This window comes from Bombina bombina, chromosome 10 (assembly GCF_027579735.1).
Source record: "Bombina bombina isolate aBomBom1 chromosome 10, aBomBom1.pri, whole genome shotgun sequence".
Taxonomy (NCBI): Eukaryota; Metazoa; Chordata; class Amphibia; order Anura; family Bombinatoridae; genus Bombina; species Bombina bombina.
The window spans coordinates 85,587,816-85,605,390 of NC_069508.1; the positions used below are offsets into that span (position 1 = coordinate 85,587,816).

At 36.7% G+C, this 17,575-nt stretch overlaps 1 protein-coding gene across 1 annotated transcript; it reads left to right on the top strand.

The window, feature by feature from the left end:
• The first annotated feature begins 3,059 nt into the window (after positions 1 to 3,059).
• On the top strand, positions 3,060 to 4,357 carry LOC128641200 (lipase member H-like). Its single transcript, XM_053693767.1, has one exon. It carries the CDS (start codon positions 3,188 to 3,190, stop codon positions 4,124 to 4,126), a length of 939 nt encoding a protein of 312 aa, XP_053549742.1. The 5' UTR covers positions 3,060 to 3,187; the 3' UTR covers positions 4,127 to 4,357.
• The last annotated feature ends 13,218 nt before the right edge of the window (positions 4,358 to 17,575 follow it).

The window sequence follows — 17,575 nt, forward strand, 5'->3', positions numbered from 1 at the left end:
TGTGTTTTCATGTAATGTATTATGTCATCAAGCAACTCTTTTATGTGAAATATAGTTGGTCTTATTTCTAGATATTAAGCATAGTATATATATATAGTTATATTTATGTTTAGTTTAATTGTTATGTTTCTAATCTAAAGTAAGGGAGAGATATGGTGTTTGTTGTGATATTATAATATATAATGCTTTCTTCCTAGTTTGTGCCCTGACTTGTAAATGTATATAATTGTTGCAAAGAAGCAGGGGCGGGGACAGTGTTGTTGGAGTGAGGAACCAGGAAATAAAGTGTGTAGTTAGTTGCTGTATAAATGGACTCTGTGTCAGATATATTTCTAAACCACCTGGATTTACAAACACTACAAGAGGGAAATTAAATAAATGGCCTTTTCTTTAAATAATTTATTTGTTACATATATGATTTAACTTTGTATTCTAGTAAGAGGAGCAAGCACTAATATCAGTAGTCACAAATTCTGTATACACATATGCTTTATAACACCACAAAACTTAAAGATACTTCTTGGTGCAGAAATGCTGCTTAGTTTTACCTATCAAATCCCATTCTTATCTATAGATCCTCCAGAAATCAACTTTCACTGAACAATATTATCATCTGATAAGCAACTAAAAAAACTGTTTTCAAACAATTGTAGAGCATGTAGAGCCTATAAGGTGACTAAAGAAAGTGTTGGAATTGCTTAAATAATTGCATTGAAATTCAAAACGCTATGTAGGAATTAGAAACACTGATAACTATGAAAGCCAGATGCATGTAACTGTGTAAGCAACATCCCTCTTGCTAAAAAGGCGCCTCAGAGAAGCCTCTTTTTCTGCCAGGTGAGCCTAACATAATACAGACTTGTGAACTTACAAGTTTCAAATTGCTGCTGCAGTCTGCATGTGTCAGCACGGGTCTTCTCACGGATGTGACGTCACGGGCTTGATCACGTGACATCCGACACTCACAGCACGCACAGGCACTAATCAGGAAGAAAGTCATGCTTGTAGTCTGGATTTTGCGCAAACTAAATAGCATGCTAGAAGGGGTGCTGCAGTGCTGGTTGAGGAGGGTGGAAGTAAAAACACAGGCCGGGAAGGTTGGGTTAGGTATAGCCGGTGGATGCGGCCAGGGGTCTGGACCGGATCACATAAAACATTTTTAAACACTTTGAATCATCTTAAAAGCTGCCTATGTCCGTTTTTTTTAGCACAAAATACCGGGCAGTAACTTAAAATACCGGACTATCCGGTCAAATACCGGACGCCTAGCAACCCTATGTGTAAATGGAGTGATAGCACAAATGCTAAAAATTCTCTGGTATTTTGGGCAAGTTTTTGTCTGAAAGTCCCGGTAGTGAACGGGTTAATGTCCAACCGACATGTGGAAGTTTTTGTCAAAAGGACATGACTATAGCATTAATTTATTGCGAAAAGTTTCAAATTCAATTGGAATTTTACAGTACATTTTTCATGCAATCTTTCGAATGAAAAATACAAATGTTTGGATTACAAAGTCCCTTTAGGAATTGATGCTAATGGAATGCCCACTTAAAAAGCTCCAAAAAGATCATGCTGAAAGTTCATTTAAAAAGTATCATCATGCAAGGCTTTGAGGGACTTTTCATGAAATGAATGCATTCGAAAAGTTTTATATACTGCAGAATTTTCAAATACTTTGTTATGCTGATTGACCTAATTGAGGGCCAACATGTTTCTAAAAATTAGTGGTTCTTCGGACAGTTGGGTCAGGGCATGACAAATAAAATAACCCTTATAAAAAAATGTGCCTAAATGACTAAACCACTGAATCAATTGTCAGAGGTTGCAGTGTTTTTCAGATTTGTTTTTTCAATATAGAGTTCTAAATATTTGAAAAATCAGGCATATAATTCAAAGGTTTGAGTTAAAACTATCATAAAGTCTTATATTTGTGTATTCTTCTGGAATATTGTACACTAAATTAAATTCAGAAACTATTGGTAGACATGAAATGGTTAATATAACAAAAAGTAAAAAACCATAGTATGAAGTGACCTAAAAGAGGACACACCCTGTTAGAAAATGTTAGTCACACATTTATTTAACTCAAAGCAGATGGATAGTTTCACCAAGTGAATGATTCAACAGACATCACATGTTCCTTTACTTCTAAATGATTTAGCTTTCTTTTTCCTTGTAACACAAATGTCTGCATAGAATTAGTCCCTTTTTTTAGCATTTCTTACTTCCTATTTTGGGCTAGATTACAAGTGGAGTGCAAAATATTGCTTTCATGAAAGCGATATTTGCACTCTACTTAGTAAGACCAATGAACGCAAATGTGAGCTGGTATTACAAGTTAGCTACAATGCGAATGCTACCTCGTGTTTGCATCGCATGGAAGCATTGCGCTTACGAGAACACCCTTACATAGGCCCCAATGGGAGCCTCATTCTCATGCCGTGATACACAGTATGAGAACCTAGCGCAGCAAATGTTAAATATATATAGGTATGTAATTATATACATACTATATATTTACGTGTTAATATGTGTATATTGTACACTAAATTAAATACAGAAACTATTGGTAGACATGAAATGGTTAATATAAAAAAGTGAAAAACCATAGTATGAAGTGACCTAAAAGAGGACACACCCTGCTAGAAAATGTTACACATTTATTTAACTCAAAGCAAAAAAAAAGCTGATTAACAAGTAAATATATATGTACATAAGCATATACAGATATATTTACAGGGAATACACAGTATACATAGACCACCATGTAAAGGCTGTTTTTTTTTTTCTAACACCCCATACCCGCCACTTTTAACCCCTAAAAACTGCTTTGTGCAGTTGTTTTTTTTATTAAAAAAAATGCATTTTTTAAATAAAAAACTACAAGACTCTTAAAGGGACAGTCAACACCAGAATTTTTGTTGTTTAAAAAGAAAGATAATCGAGAAACTGCCATGAGGGGAGGAGTCCAGGTAGCATTCCCAGCATTGCAATGTCTAATACTTCCTGCTTGTCACAAAATTCACTATTCCCAGTACAGTGAAGATGGATACTGTACCTACAGCTCAAATTCAAGTAACAGCAGAAAATTCATGTTGGCTTTGAGAAGAACTTGTTCCAATCCTAATGAAGTGTGGGTTGGAGTTGTTTTTGTTAACTCTCTGCTGCATATTCTGGGTAAAAGCTGATGAATGGAGCATCTCTTGATTCTATTTATATGATTGGGGTCAGTCTTGGTGCACACATTTCGGGGTTTGTTGGAAAAATGTATAATGGAGCAATTGGACGAATTACAGGTCTTGATCCCGCAGGACCATTATATAATGGGAACTCACCTGAAGAGAGATTACATCATACGGATGCACAGTTTGTTGATGTTATTCATTCAGATATTGATGCTCTTGGCTACAGAGAATCTTTAGGACACATTGATTTTTATCCAAATGGAGGAATTGATCAACCTGGTTGTCCTCAGACTATTTTATCTGGATCGGAATATTTTAAGTGTGATCACCAGAGATCAGTATTTTTGTACCTGTCTTCAATACATGGGAGTTGTAACATCGAAACATTTCCCTGTACAAGTTACAAGGATTATAGTATAGGAAAATGTACCAATTGCAATGAGATTTTACCCTTGAAATGCCCAACTTTAGGTTTTTATGCTGATAAGTGGAAAGATCATCTTGTCGCAAAGAATCCTCCAGGGACAAAGGCTTTTTTCGCAACTGCTACGAGAAAACCATTCTGCATATTTCATTATTATTTGGATTTTCTTACATGGAGTAGTAAAACAAGACGGGGATATATTAACATTAAGCTGATGTCTGAAGATGGGAACATAACAGAATCAAACCTATCTCAGGATGTAGCAACGTTTGAACAATATAATGAAGAAACTCTCCTTGCTAAATTTGATGAAGACTTTGACAAAATATCAAGAGTTTTTGTGACATTTACAACAGGAAGTGTTATTGATCCCAAATATAAACTACGAGTTTTGAGAATGAGACTGAGACCATTTACAAATCCGGATAGACCAACATTGTGCCGATATGATTTTGTGTTACTTGAAAATATTGAAACAGAGTTTTATCCAGTCCCGTGCCAGCCCAGTAACATGTAGAAGAGATATGAAGGCTCTTCACAAATAGAACAGTATGAAATGTCATTTTTGATTAGAATCCTGGTCTACAATTGTGATACTGTCAATATGAAATGGACATTATGGTAGAAATGGAAAATAAAGGGACTATATATTACTGTAAACGACTGGGCTTATTTATAAAAGGTGATTATAAATTTAATATTAAAGGGATACTAAACACAATTTGTTTCTTTGGTGATTCAGATAGAGCATGCAGTTTTAGGCAACTTTCTAGTTTGCTCCTGTTGTCGGGTTTTCTTCGTTCTCTTGCTAGCTTTACTTAAAAAGCAGGAATATAAAGCTTAGGAGGCCATTTTTGGTTCAGAACCTGGGTTACGCTTGCTTATTGGGGGCTAAATGAAGTCACCAATGGGCAGGCACTATTCAGGGTGCTGAACCTAGAATGGGCCGGCCACTAAGTTTTGCATTTTTTTAAGTTAGGATAGCAAGAGAATGAGGAGAGCTTGATAGTGGGAGTGAATTGGAAGGTTCCTTTCAATTGTTTGCTCTATCTGAATCATGGAGGAAACAAAATTTGGGTTTAGTATCCCTTTAAATACATTTGTTGGAGAATAATAAGCATAATGTTTAAAATATTACTGCTTCTTGTAAAGAAGCTCTATTGGATATCAACATAAGATATACAATATAAAAACACACACGAGTAATGTACAATTGTGAAAAATATAGCCCTTTATATGAGCCAATATTATATATTAGTAATGTACATTCTAAATATTTAATTGTACATATAATACTTTAGAGTCTGAAGTTACAGTCTGTCTTAATTTAAATGTAAGACTCTCTAAATGCACTTTGTTTATAATGTATGATTCCTATATAGTTTATATTTGTAAATCATTTTTATATTGAATCACAAGTATTGATTATACTTGGCCAGTATTCATGATGAATAAAGATTGTGTTTCTTTTCTACACACATTTATTAACCAATCACTGTCTTTATCAGTCAAAGAGTTTTGAAATTGATGAGAAAAAAATGGATGTTCTCACAATAAATGCTACAATTACAACTGCCATCTTATACAGAATTATTTCTGCTCAAAATCCAATATTATTTCAATGGCATATATAATTTTATCAATATGTATGTCAAATCATTTTGAGTTAAATGGGAATACAAGTAGGATATATTGATAGAGCAGTTTATTTTTAATTAACTGTCCAATTGAAATGGAATGTGACATTATGGTAATGATGAGTGTAAATCAATTAACTTGTGTGGTGTTGTTACCTGTGTAAATACAGACAAAGCAGCTTATTTGTCCCAATAAATGTAAAATGTTGGTTACTGAAAATATAAACTGCTCTGACTCTCTCTATAAAGAATTGTTCAAGTTTTATGCAATTGTAATAATATTATTTGTTACTATAGTGTAAATACTGCTGAACACAATTATTTTTGTATATTTTTTTAAAAAATTGTGTAAATTTTTCATTAAATTATTAATATTGAAACTTGCAAAAAAAAGAAAAAAAGAAAGATAATCCCTTTGTTACCCATTCCCCAGTTTTGCATAACCAACACTGTTATAGAAATACACTTTTTACCTCTGTGATTACCTTGTATCTAAGACTCTGCAAACTACCCCCTTATTTCAGTTCTTTTGATAGACTTGCATTTTAACCAATCAGGGCTCACTCCAGGGTAACTTCACGTGCATGAGCTCAATGTTATCTATATGAAACACATGAACTAATGCCCTCTAGTGGTCAAAATGCATTCAGATTAGAGGTAGCCTTTAAGGTCTATGAAATTAGCATATGAACCTCCTAGGTTTAGCTTTCAACTAAGGATACCAAGAGAACAAAGCAAAATTAGTGATAAAAGTAAATTGGAAAGTTGTTTAAAATTATATTCCCTATTTAAATCATGAAAGATTTTTTGGGACTGTCTCTTTAAATTTGGGCCCAATTTGAGGACATTTAGAAAATTAACCAGAGATCTGATCTTGGTTAATTTTCTAAGTGCTAGCGGCAGCAATAACTAGACACTTATAATGGCTGGTTATTTATTGCGTGCCTGTACATGGGCACATTTGCCCATTTATGGGAGTGCGATAAATTAGCGCTTAAAATCTAGCCCTTCATTAATTTATATTATACGTTAAAAATGTGCATTGATCTGGTAATTACTATCTCAGAACACAGAAAATGTCTAAAAATGCATGTTCAGAAAAAAACATATCTTTTTTTTTAAATAGGTTAGCTATTAGGTATCCTCTTTTTCTTCAGCAAAAACATTCTGTAGCTATCATTGAGGAAGTTCTGCAATACGGCTACACTGCTGAAAAATTGGCCTTTGCGTGCGGAATAGTCAGCTCACCCGTATTACAAGTCACGCGGTATGGCTATTCTGCTAGCGTTTTAGCCTATACTGCAACGATCCATTCCGCACTCAAAAAATGGCCTTTGAGTGTGAAATGGTCATCTCACCCGTATTACAAGTTGTGCAGTACGACTATTCAACTAGCGTTATAGCTGTTCAAATGATCAAATCATTCAATTGGATGTAAGTAGCTCTCATCCTATTGGCTGATTTGTATATTTCAGTCAATAGGAACGCAAGTTACCCCAATATAGAAGGAGTACCTTGTATTCAATCTTCAGTGTAAAGTGGACAATGAAGAGGAGGCTCTATGTTGGATGTCAGTGCTGTCGCCGATCCTGCTCCACTCCGCGCTGCAACAACTCTGCAACCCCTGGATGAAGATGGAAGATGGCTCTGCGACACCGGGATGAAGATTGAAGATTGAGCTGCCTGGAATAAGACCTTCACCGCCGGACTTCAGGAATGGTGCGTACCTATTGCGGGGTTAGTTTTAGTTGTTTTTTTTTTAGTTTTTTTTTAGATTAGGGCTTTTTTTGTTTTTTTTTGCAATTGGTAGCTTAGGTTTTTTTATAGTGGGGGTGTTGGGTGGGTCAGTGGGGGGTTTTAACTGATAGGGGTTAATTTGTATTTTTTTAAGTAAAAAAGCTGTAAAAGTTAGGGCAACCTAACAGCCAATAGAATGCAAGCTCAATCTGATTGGCTGATTGGATCAGCCAATCCGATTGAACTTGAATCTGATTGGCTGATTCCATCAGCCAATCAGATTTTTCCTACCTTAATTCCGATTGGCTGATAGAATCCTATCAGCCAATTGGAATTCGAGGGACGCCATCTTGGATGACGTCATTTAAAGGAACCTTCATTCGGACTTAGGACATCGTTAGAAGAGGATGGATCCGCGTCAGCTGCTTCAAGATGGCCCCGCTCCGCACCGGATGGAAGAAGATAGAAGATGCTGCTTGGATGAAGCTGTTTGCCGGTCCGGATCTCCTCTTCTTGCCGGATAGGATGAAGACTTCGGAGCCTCTTCTGGATCTCTTCTTGCCGGATAGGATGAAGACTTCGGACCCTCTTCTGGACAGATCGGTGATACCCGGCGTGGTGAAGATAAGGTAGGAAGATCTTCAGGGGCTTAGTGTTAGGTTTTTTAAGGGGGGTTTGGGTTAGATTAGGGGTATGTGGGTGGTGGGTTGTAATGTTGGGGGGGGTATTGCATGTTTATTTAAATGCAAAAGAGTTGTTTTCTTTGGGGCATGCCCCGCAAAAGGCCCTTTTAAGGGCTGGTAAGGTAAACGAGCTGTAAAATTTTTATTTTAGAATAGGGTAGGGCATTTTTTATTTTGGGGGGCTTTGTTATTTTTTTAGGGGGCTTAGAGTAGGTGTAATTAGTTTAAAATTCTTGTAATCTTTTTTATTTTTTGTAATTTAGTGTTTGTTTGTTTTTGTAATTTAGTGTTTGTTTGTTTTTGTAATTTAGTTTAGTTGATTTAATTGTAGATAATTGTAGGTAATTGTAGGTAGTTTATTGAATTAATTTATTGATAGTGTAGTGTTAGGTTTAATTGTAACTTAGTTTAGGATTTATTTTACAGGTGATTTTGTAATTATTTTAACTAGGTAACTATTAAATAGGTATTAACTATTTAATAGCTATTGTACCTGGTTAAAATAAATACAAAGTTGCCTGTAAAATAAATATTAATCCTAAAATAGCTACAATATCATTATTATTTATATTGTAGCTATATTAGGGTTTATTTTACAGGTAAGTATTTAGCTTTAAATAGGATTAATTTATTTAATAAGAGTTAATTTATTTAGTTAGAATAAAATTATATTTAACTTAGGGGGGTGTTAGTGTTAGGGTTAGACTTAGCTTTAGGGGTTAATACATTTATTAGAGCAGCGGTGAGGTCCGGTCGGCAGATTAGGGGTTAAAAATTGTAGGTAGGTGGCGGCGACGTTGGGGGCGGCAGATTAGGGGTTAATAAATATAATATAGGGGTCGGCGGTGTTAGGGGCAGCAGATTAGGGGTACATAGGGATAACGTAGGTTGCGGCGGTGTACAGAGCGGCAGATTAGGGGTTAAAAATAATATGCAGGGGTCAGCGATAGTGGGGTCGGCAGATTAGGGGTTAATAAGTGTAAGGTTAGGGGTGTTTAGACTCGGGGTACATGTTAGGGTGTTAGGTGCAGATTTAGGAAGTGTTTCCCCATAGGAAACAATGGGGCTGCGTTAGGAGCTGAACTCTGCTTTTTTGCAGGTGTTAGGTTTTTTTTCAGCTCAAACTGCCCAATTGTTTCCTATGGGGGAATCGTGCACGAGCACGTTTTTGAAGCTGGCCGCATCCGTAAGCACCGCTGGTATTTAGAGTTGCAGTGGCGGTAAATTATGCTCTACGCTCCCTTTTTGGAGCCTAACGCAGCCCTTCAGAGAACTCTAAATACCAGTGTTGTTTAAAAGCTGTGGGGGGAAAAAACCATGCGTAGCTAACGCACCACTTTGGCCGCAAAACTCTAAATCTAGGCGATTGTCTTCCCAAATGTTATGTCATGTATTTAGAGGTACATGAGTTTAATCTTGCAAAAAATGAGGGATGTATGGAATGTAGTATGAAAACACTTTTAAAGGGACATGAAACCCAAAAATTTTCTTCTGTGATTCAGATTTTAAACAACTTTCCAATTTACTTCTATTATCTAATTTGCTTTGTTTTCTTGGTATCAGAGAGCTGCTGATTGGTGGCAGAAAATAAAAACCTCTTAACATTAGCTTACCAATGTGTTCAGCTAACTTCTAGTAGTGCATTGCTGCTCCTTTAATAAAGGATACCAAGAGAATTAAGCAAAACTGATAGTAAATTGGAAAGTTGTTAAAACCTTATGCTCTATCTGAATCATGAAAGAAAACAAATTGGGTTTCATGTCCCTTTAATAAAATCCTTATACAATGGTTGACTGTTTTGAAAAACAAAAAAGTAAATAGTTACATATTAAAAGTATAAAGGATTATTTATCCAAACTGTTCTATGTCTTCCAAACAGTCCCCACACCGCTTCCAACACATCTTCAATCTATTTTGAACTCATACATTTGACAAAAATGAACCCCTAGAGTCTCTAAGGAACCTTTGTAAGAGTGGTGACACTCTTCAAAAAAAGGAAGCATCCCAGGAAGCTATAGACCAGTTAGTCTGACATCAATAGTGGGGAAGATAGTTGAAGGGATAATAAGGGATTACATTGATAAGTATATTTGTGTAAACAAGATTATGAGTTCAAACCAGCATGGTTTTATGAGAAATAGATCATGTCAAACTAATCTAATTAAATTCTATGAGGAAGTAAGTAAAAATATAGATAAAGGGGAATCAGTTGATGTGATATACTTGGATTTTGCAAAGGTGTTTGATACAGTGCCACATGAGAGGTTAATGTACAACATTAAAGGACTGGGAATAGCTGAAAATGTTAGCTCATGAAAAAATAACTGGATAAAAGATAGTAGTAGTAAATGGGTCATACTCAGAATGGACAAATGTAATCAGGGGAGTCCCCCTGGGATCAGTACTGGGCCCTGTTCTTTTTAATATTTTTATTAATGACTTGGAGCAAGGATTAAATAGCAACATCTCTATTTTTGCAGATGATACAAAGTTGTGTAAGGTCACTAGGTCAGAGCAGGATGAACTTTCATTACAAGGGGATATGCAAAAATTAAAAGTATGGGCAGGTAAATGAAAAAGCTAGAAATTTAAACCCAAAATATAGTAATTTCTATATCTTGGCCCATTTCCCTGGGTAATACCAACCAGTGAGAACCCCTCCCCAAAAGGGGCATGGACAGAACTGCCCATTCCCTAGTTACCTGAATATAGGTAACGTCTATGCAGAAACACCCCCCTCCTTCTAGCTATGTCCAGCCAAAAAGTGGTTATAGAAAGATTGGCAGGGAGCCTAGTAGGTATTATCCAGGGAAATGGGCCAAGATATAAAGATTACTATATTTTGGGTTGAAATTTCTAGTTATCTTGGCACTCCCTGGTAGTAATACCTACCAGTGAGATGAATCACAGAGCTGGAAAGAACACAAAGGTGGGAATAAAAAAGAAAAAGCATAAGACAAATATAACTGCAAAATACAAAATAGAAGAAAGAATCTTGTGACCAAAATAAGCAGAAGATGATTAACAAACATCTAATTTACAGTGAGAGATGAAGGTATGATGTTATTTCCAAACATCTACTTGGCAAATCGCCTCAGGTGTAGTATCCGTGTTGAAAGCCCAGGATGTAGCAACTGCCCTAGATGTGAGTGCCTTAAGCCCTTCTGGAACCTGTTCACCTTTTTGTTTGTAAGCTCGAGAACTAGCCTGGATGACCCAATTGGAGATTGTTGTCTTTACTGGAGCTTGACCCATCCAAGGTCCTTTAGGGATGATGAATAGACAATCTGTCTTCCAAATAGATTGAGTTCTAGAAATATAGATATGTAAATATCAAACAACATCCAAATGATGTAAGGGTTTTTTTTTTTTTTTTTTTTTTTAAATCTTTTTTATTCAAGGAACACAGGTGCAATACAAAAGCAAATATAGTCACAATACATAAATTAATGGAGAGCATAGAACAGCAGATAGGTCAAATGCACATTTTGGTAAGTAGATAACATTACAGGATGAGTTATTACAACATTTAGAGCGGTGGATCCATTAAATGTACAGATTATTAAAACATAGGAGACATATACAGTTCTACTTAATTCAAAGTTGGCATAGTTATGGGACGCACTTTTTCAATGTATGGTAGCAAATGCTTATGAGTGGAAGTAATGCTTTTAACATATAAAGAAAATGAAAATATAGGGACAACCAACAATAAGGTCACCTGAGTTCCTTAATTTTTTCCATTAAACAAACACACAAACAAACTAACAAACAGACCCATTTAAAACCAAAAAAGGAAAAAGAAGCCCCGCAGTGTGACACTAGAGGTGTGGTAGAGAATTAGAATTGAGTAAGTTCAAGATTCTGTCTTTCAGGTAAATACTGAAAGAGAAAAGGAGATCATGGCCCTCTAGTAGCAAAATGAGTTCTAACATTGCTCTTACCGCTTCGTTTTATAGTTGCCAGTGGGGATCATTAGGGTGCTGCTATATACTATCAACAGTAGACATGGGTGTAGGTATAAAATTGAAACCATAGCTACCAAATTAGGTTTTTCAGATGTTCTAAAAAATAAAATAAAAGTGGATGGAGACCAGGGCTATAAATGCACACAAATGATAAGACTCTTTTGACATCACAAACTGAGTATGATGTGGAGTGTGTAGATCATACGATAAGGTATACTGCCCTGGGAGTGACTAAAGATACTAGTACCTATCAATTTATACTAATTGCAGAGTATTTTTAAGGCTATGGTGTAAATCAAAAATTTCCTGTAGTATGAAGGGTATTATGGCCAAAGGAAAACAGTCAAAAACATGAGAACATAGCAAAAACAAAAACAAGTAAGTACTTCATATTAAGTTGCTTTCAATATGGATTATAAAACAATTAGGCTGAGTTTTATGGCGGTATATATGAGTCAAAGCATGAGGCAATAGCCAAGGTTCAAGTATGTAAGAGTGACAAGAGTTAATGAGATACAGAGTCTTAATGAGCAATATTAATGGTCCATGATGGAATAAAAACAGATATGGTCAGACCTAAACAGAAGCTGTTATCACCATGATAGCAATAACATTATAGGAAATATTTAAGAACAAATGACAACAGAATCATTGGTTCACAGCAGTTCTGATAATTCAGCCGACTCCCTTTGCCCTGCGAGTGAGACTCATGCTGTTGGAACAAAAACCTTTGATCCAGACCAGATCCAACACCCCATGTAATAAAAATACCAGAATCTTGGATCCAGAGTAGATAACACTGTCCTGCTGGTATTCCTCGATCAAGGCAGTTTCTGTGGTGATGTAAGTTGTGCGCTGCACGATGTATCCAGCCCCTTCATCCGAATGATCCTGCATCTGATCTAATGTTGGTGATGTTGGGGAAGTAACCTGTGTTGATTGTAGCACAAGCTGTTCTTTCACGACAACTGTCGGCTTTCCCGGCATTTGATGGAGTGCCTGCCCCTCCAATGGTGGCCGAGGTAAGTTCCACTGATCTGGAGTAGATTCAATACCTGGTTCGTAGCCTTTGCCAGCATTGTAATTCATCGTAGTCTCCAGAGAGTTGTCCCCCTTCACAACTGGCACAGAAAGAGTTAAACACGTGGCAGTCCTTGCAGTTTTAAGGATAGTGCTTATAGGATCTGATGTGTGCGACTTCAGTGAAGTAACCTTTGCAACTGTTTGCACTTCTTTATACAGGGTTGCGCAGGAGTAAATCAAGGCATCTAAACAAGGAAAAAAAAATAGCAGTCAGTTCTTCGAGGACTTGTTGTATGTACTCCGCCATCTTAGCCTGCGATTTTAATGCCTTCCGTGGGTGAGAGTTGTTGTTTACTCTCCAGCTGTCTCCAGGGATATTAAATGATCCTAACTAGCCGAACTACTAAGGATATACGTTTGGGGTTGTGCCAAATAAAACTTAATAAGCAGATTAGTATCTTGTCCTGATGAAAGGAAAGGCAGGATTCTCTTACTGAAAAAGCTTGAATTTCTGAAACACAACAAGCTGAAGAAATGGCAACCAGAAAAAGAGACTCGAGAACCAAAGGCTGAGTTGCCATTCTATTGGCAATATTCTCTTCCTGCCCAGGAAGGAATAACAGGTTTGGTAAATGGTTGGATATGAGCCAAAGCTTGAAAAAAAAAATAATTAAAGGCTCTTGTGCCCACTTGATTCCAGAGATTGCAGAAATGGCTGAGACTTAGACTTTTATGGTTAGGATGAAGAAATTCATCATGAAGAAATTCTAGAAAGTTAGGAAGTTGAATAGATGTTGTAGAAGCTTGATGATTAATCATCCATGATGAAAACATATCCTAGACTCTGTAATAGATCCTAGAAGTTGAACTCTTTCTAGCTTGTAGAAGAGTGTCAATAACAGAAGAAGAAATATTCTTTAACACAATCTGGAAACCTTAGTAACCATTCCGTCAGCTTGAAAACTTGGGGTTCTGGATGAGACACAGGACCCTGGCACAGCATGTCCCGATGAACTGGAAGATGCCAATGTGGAAGAATTGCCATTCTCTGAACCAGAGGAAACCATGACCTGTGTCGCCAAAAGGGAAGTATCAGAACGAAGGTTGCTGTTTCCCCTTGAATTCTTCTCAACACTCAATGGATTAAAGGAAAAGGAGGAAAGACATAGATCAGGTTGAACTGCCAACTTTACAGAAATGCATCCACCCCCAGGACATAAGGTGTCGGTACACGGCTGTAGAACCTGGGAACTTGATTGTTGTCCTTAGAGGCCATTAGATTGATGGCTGGCATCCCCCATCTGCTGACTATCATTTAAAATTAGTATTTGCTGAGTTGCCATTCTATTGGCAATATTCTCTTCCTGCTCAGGAAGTCTGCCAAAACATTGTCCTGACCTGGAACATGAACAGCTGATATCAGTTGAACATTGTGCTGAGCCTAAAAGAATATTGGAGCTACTTCCCTCAAACTGACGTTGGAACTGAATGTATGACGTTGTGGTTCTGTTATCTGATAACACCTTCACTGATTTCCCCTTTAGATAGACTTGAAAACAATTTCCCCATCAGAAACAGATTAAGGTTCAGGGTCATAGGAGCAGTAGGGAGTTTGCTCAGGTGCAAAGTAGGTAGAAAAGCTTCCACCATAACTTTGGCTAATACAAGTTTAAAATAACTTTTTATTCTGCCAGCAAGGGTTTTCACAGAGAGAAAAGGTGGGCTTAGGCAGTGGTTCTGGGCTTTAAAGTCACTTTGTGACTTTTATTGTGCTCTGGGCTTTAAAGGGGACTTTCTAGCAGCCTAAAATAAGCACTATAAAATAGGAAAATAGACTCTTCATTCAAAAAAGTAGAGACCACTCTTTTAAAGGAGAGGGTTATGTGCCCAAGTGGCTGTCCACTCATCACTGTGGCAACAGTGATCACTTAGCCCAACCACAGGCATTTGGAACATCCTCAGGGGAGTGAGGTATCCCATATTTTGTACCCCACAATAAACAGACAAACGAGACCCCATATTTGAAAGCAGAAATCCCACTCTTTCAAATGAGTGGTCCCTGTTGTCAGCTGATTCTCATAATAATGACAAATATCTCACAGTATTGGTTTTATTTTAGGAGTTTTGTTGATTTATAAGAGGTTTTTATTATTCTATCAATATATAATAAGACCCCTATTTTGAATAAAAGGTTTCATGTCTTATAGCTAAAGAAATAAGCATGATCACCCAGCAACTACCGCCAGCTTCTTTTTGTTGTGATATTGAACTTAGAGCACACAGATCCATGATCCTCAGAACAAATAAATAAATATCATCTAAAATACAAGTTTTGCTGTACGGCTATACCGCTGAAAAATTGTCCTTTGCGTGCGGAATGGAAGTTCACCCGTATTACAAGTTGCTGCAGTACGGCTATGCCGCTATCGTTTTAGCCTGTACCGTTACTCTCCATTCCGCACTCAAAAAATTGCTTTTGAGTGTGGAATTTTCAGGTCACCCGTATTACAGGTTGTGTGGTCCGGCTATTACGCTAGTGTTATAGCTTATACCGCCACGGTCCATTCTGCTATCAAAGACCAGTAGTTATGGATTTTGCAAAACAAAAATGTTTCACAAAACTCATGACAAAAATGTTACAAAGTACACTAACACCCATAAACTATCTATTAACCCCTAAACCGCCACCCCCGCATCATAAATACTATAATAATAAACCTAATAACCTCTAATCCACCTCCCACCCACATCACAACACACTAGATTAAAATATTAACCCCTAATACGCCATCCCCCTGCATCCCGCATCATCAACACTAAATAAATATATTAACCCCTAAACCGCCAAACCCCCATATTGTGACACACTAAATTAAATTATTAACCCCTAAACCTAACACCCGCTAACTTTAAATTAAAGTTGCAATATAACTACCTTAAAATAAATAAAAAATAAACCAAACATCACTATTTTAAAAAAATAAAATAAAAATAAAAAAAAATAAATTACAAAATTAAAAAATCCTAACACTAGGACAGATAGCTCAGCATGTTAAGGCACTGTGGCTGAGCTCTGTAGCAGGTTGCAGGTTCGAACTCCGGCGAGGTCCACTCAGCCTTTCATCCTTCCGAGGTTGATAAAATGAGCAGCGCCTTGAGACCCTTACGGGTGCTTTACAAGTACCTAATACATACATACATACATAACACTACAAAAAATTTTAAAAAACTAACATTACAAAAAAAACTTTAAAATTACAAAAAATAAAAAAATCTAAGATTACAAAAAATAATAAACAAAATTATCCAAAATAATAAAAATGAAGTGTGCAGCGATGATTGCATGAAGAGGATCCTCCACGCTGGATGGCTCTGCAGCTGCCGTTCTTGCTCCACAGCCACCTTTGCTCCGCGCTGCCTTTGCTCCGGATGAAGAAAGAAGATGTCCCCATGCTGGAAGAAGATGGAGCCGTCCTGGCAGACGACCTTAACCGTCAGAATCCAGGAATAGTGAGCACCTATTTCGGGGTTAGTGTTAGTTTTTTTTGTTTTTTTGGGGGTGGGTTCTTTTTTAGATTAGGGATTTGTTTGTTTTTTAACTAGGACAATAAGCCTGCCCAGAGGGCAGTCTATTTAAAATTGCTTCAAAAAATAAACGAAATTATCAAAAATTAAAAAAAAATTAAACCTAATCTAATACCCCTTTAAAAAATAACACCCCCCAAATAAAAACACCCCCTAATGAAACAATAAACTACCAATAGGCCTTAAAAGGACATTTTGTAGGGCATTGCCCTAAGTTAAACAGCTCTTTTACCTTAAAAAATTACTAACACTACAAAAAAAACTACCCCTAAAAGTAAACTCCTCCACCCACACAATCACACAAAATAAAAAAACTAAGTCTAAAAAACCTAAGATACCCATTGCCCCTAAAGGGGCATTTGTATGGGCATTACCCTTAAAAGGGCAATCAGCTCTTTTGCTGCCCATTAAAAAATTTAAAAAATCCCTAATCTAAAAAAAAAACTCACCCAAAAAAAAACCTAAAAGAAAAAATCTAAGTCTAACCCCGAAATAGGTATTTACAGTTCCTGAAGTCTGGTTGTTAAGGTCTTCTTCCAGGTGGCTTGACCTTCATTCAGCATAGGGACATTTTCTAGCGATCATCCGGAGCGAAGACAGCGCAGAGCGGAGTTGACCATGGAGCTGGACCGGTGATCGCGGAGCTGACCACCGAGCTGTACCATTTAGGCACCTTGCATTCCTATTGGTGACACTCTTCAAAAAAGGAAGCAGGGATGATCCAGGAAGCTATAGACCAGTTAGTCTGACATCAATAGTGGGGAAGATAGTTTAAGGGATAATAAGGGATTATATTGATAAGTATATTTGTGTAAACAAGATTATGAGTTCAAATCAGCATGGTTTTATGAGAAATAGATCATGTCAAACTAATCTAATTAGATTCTACGAGGAAGTAAGTAAAAATATAGATAAAGGGGAATCAGTTGATGTGATATACTTAGATTTTGAAAAGGTGTTTGATACAGTGCCACATGAGAGGTATAGCTGAAAATGTTAGCTCACGAATAAATAACTGGATAAAAGATACGGAGCAACAAATAGTAGTGAATGGGTAATACTCAGAATGGACAAATGTAATCAGTGGAGTCCCCCTGGGATCAGTACTGGGCCCTGTTCTTTTTAATATTTTTATTAATGACTTGGAGCAAGGATTAAATAGCAACATCTCTATTTTTGCAGATGATACAAAGTTGTGTAAGGTCACTAGGTCAGAGCAGGATGAACTTTCATTACAAGGGGATATGCAAAAATTAAAAGTATGGGCAGGTAAATGAAAAAACTAGAAATTTAAACCCAAAATATAGTAATTTCTATATTGTGGCCAATTTCC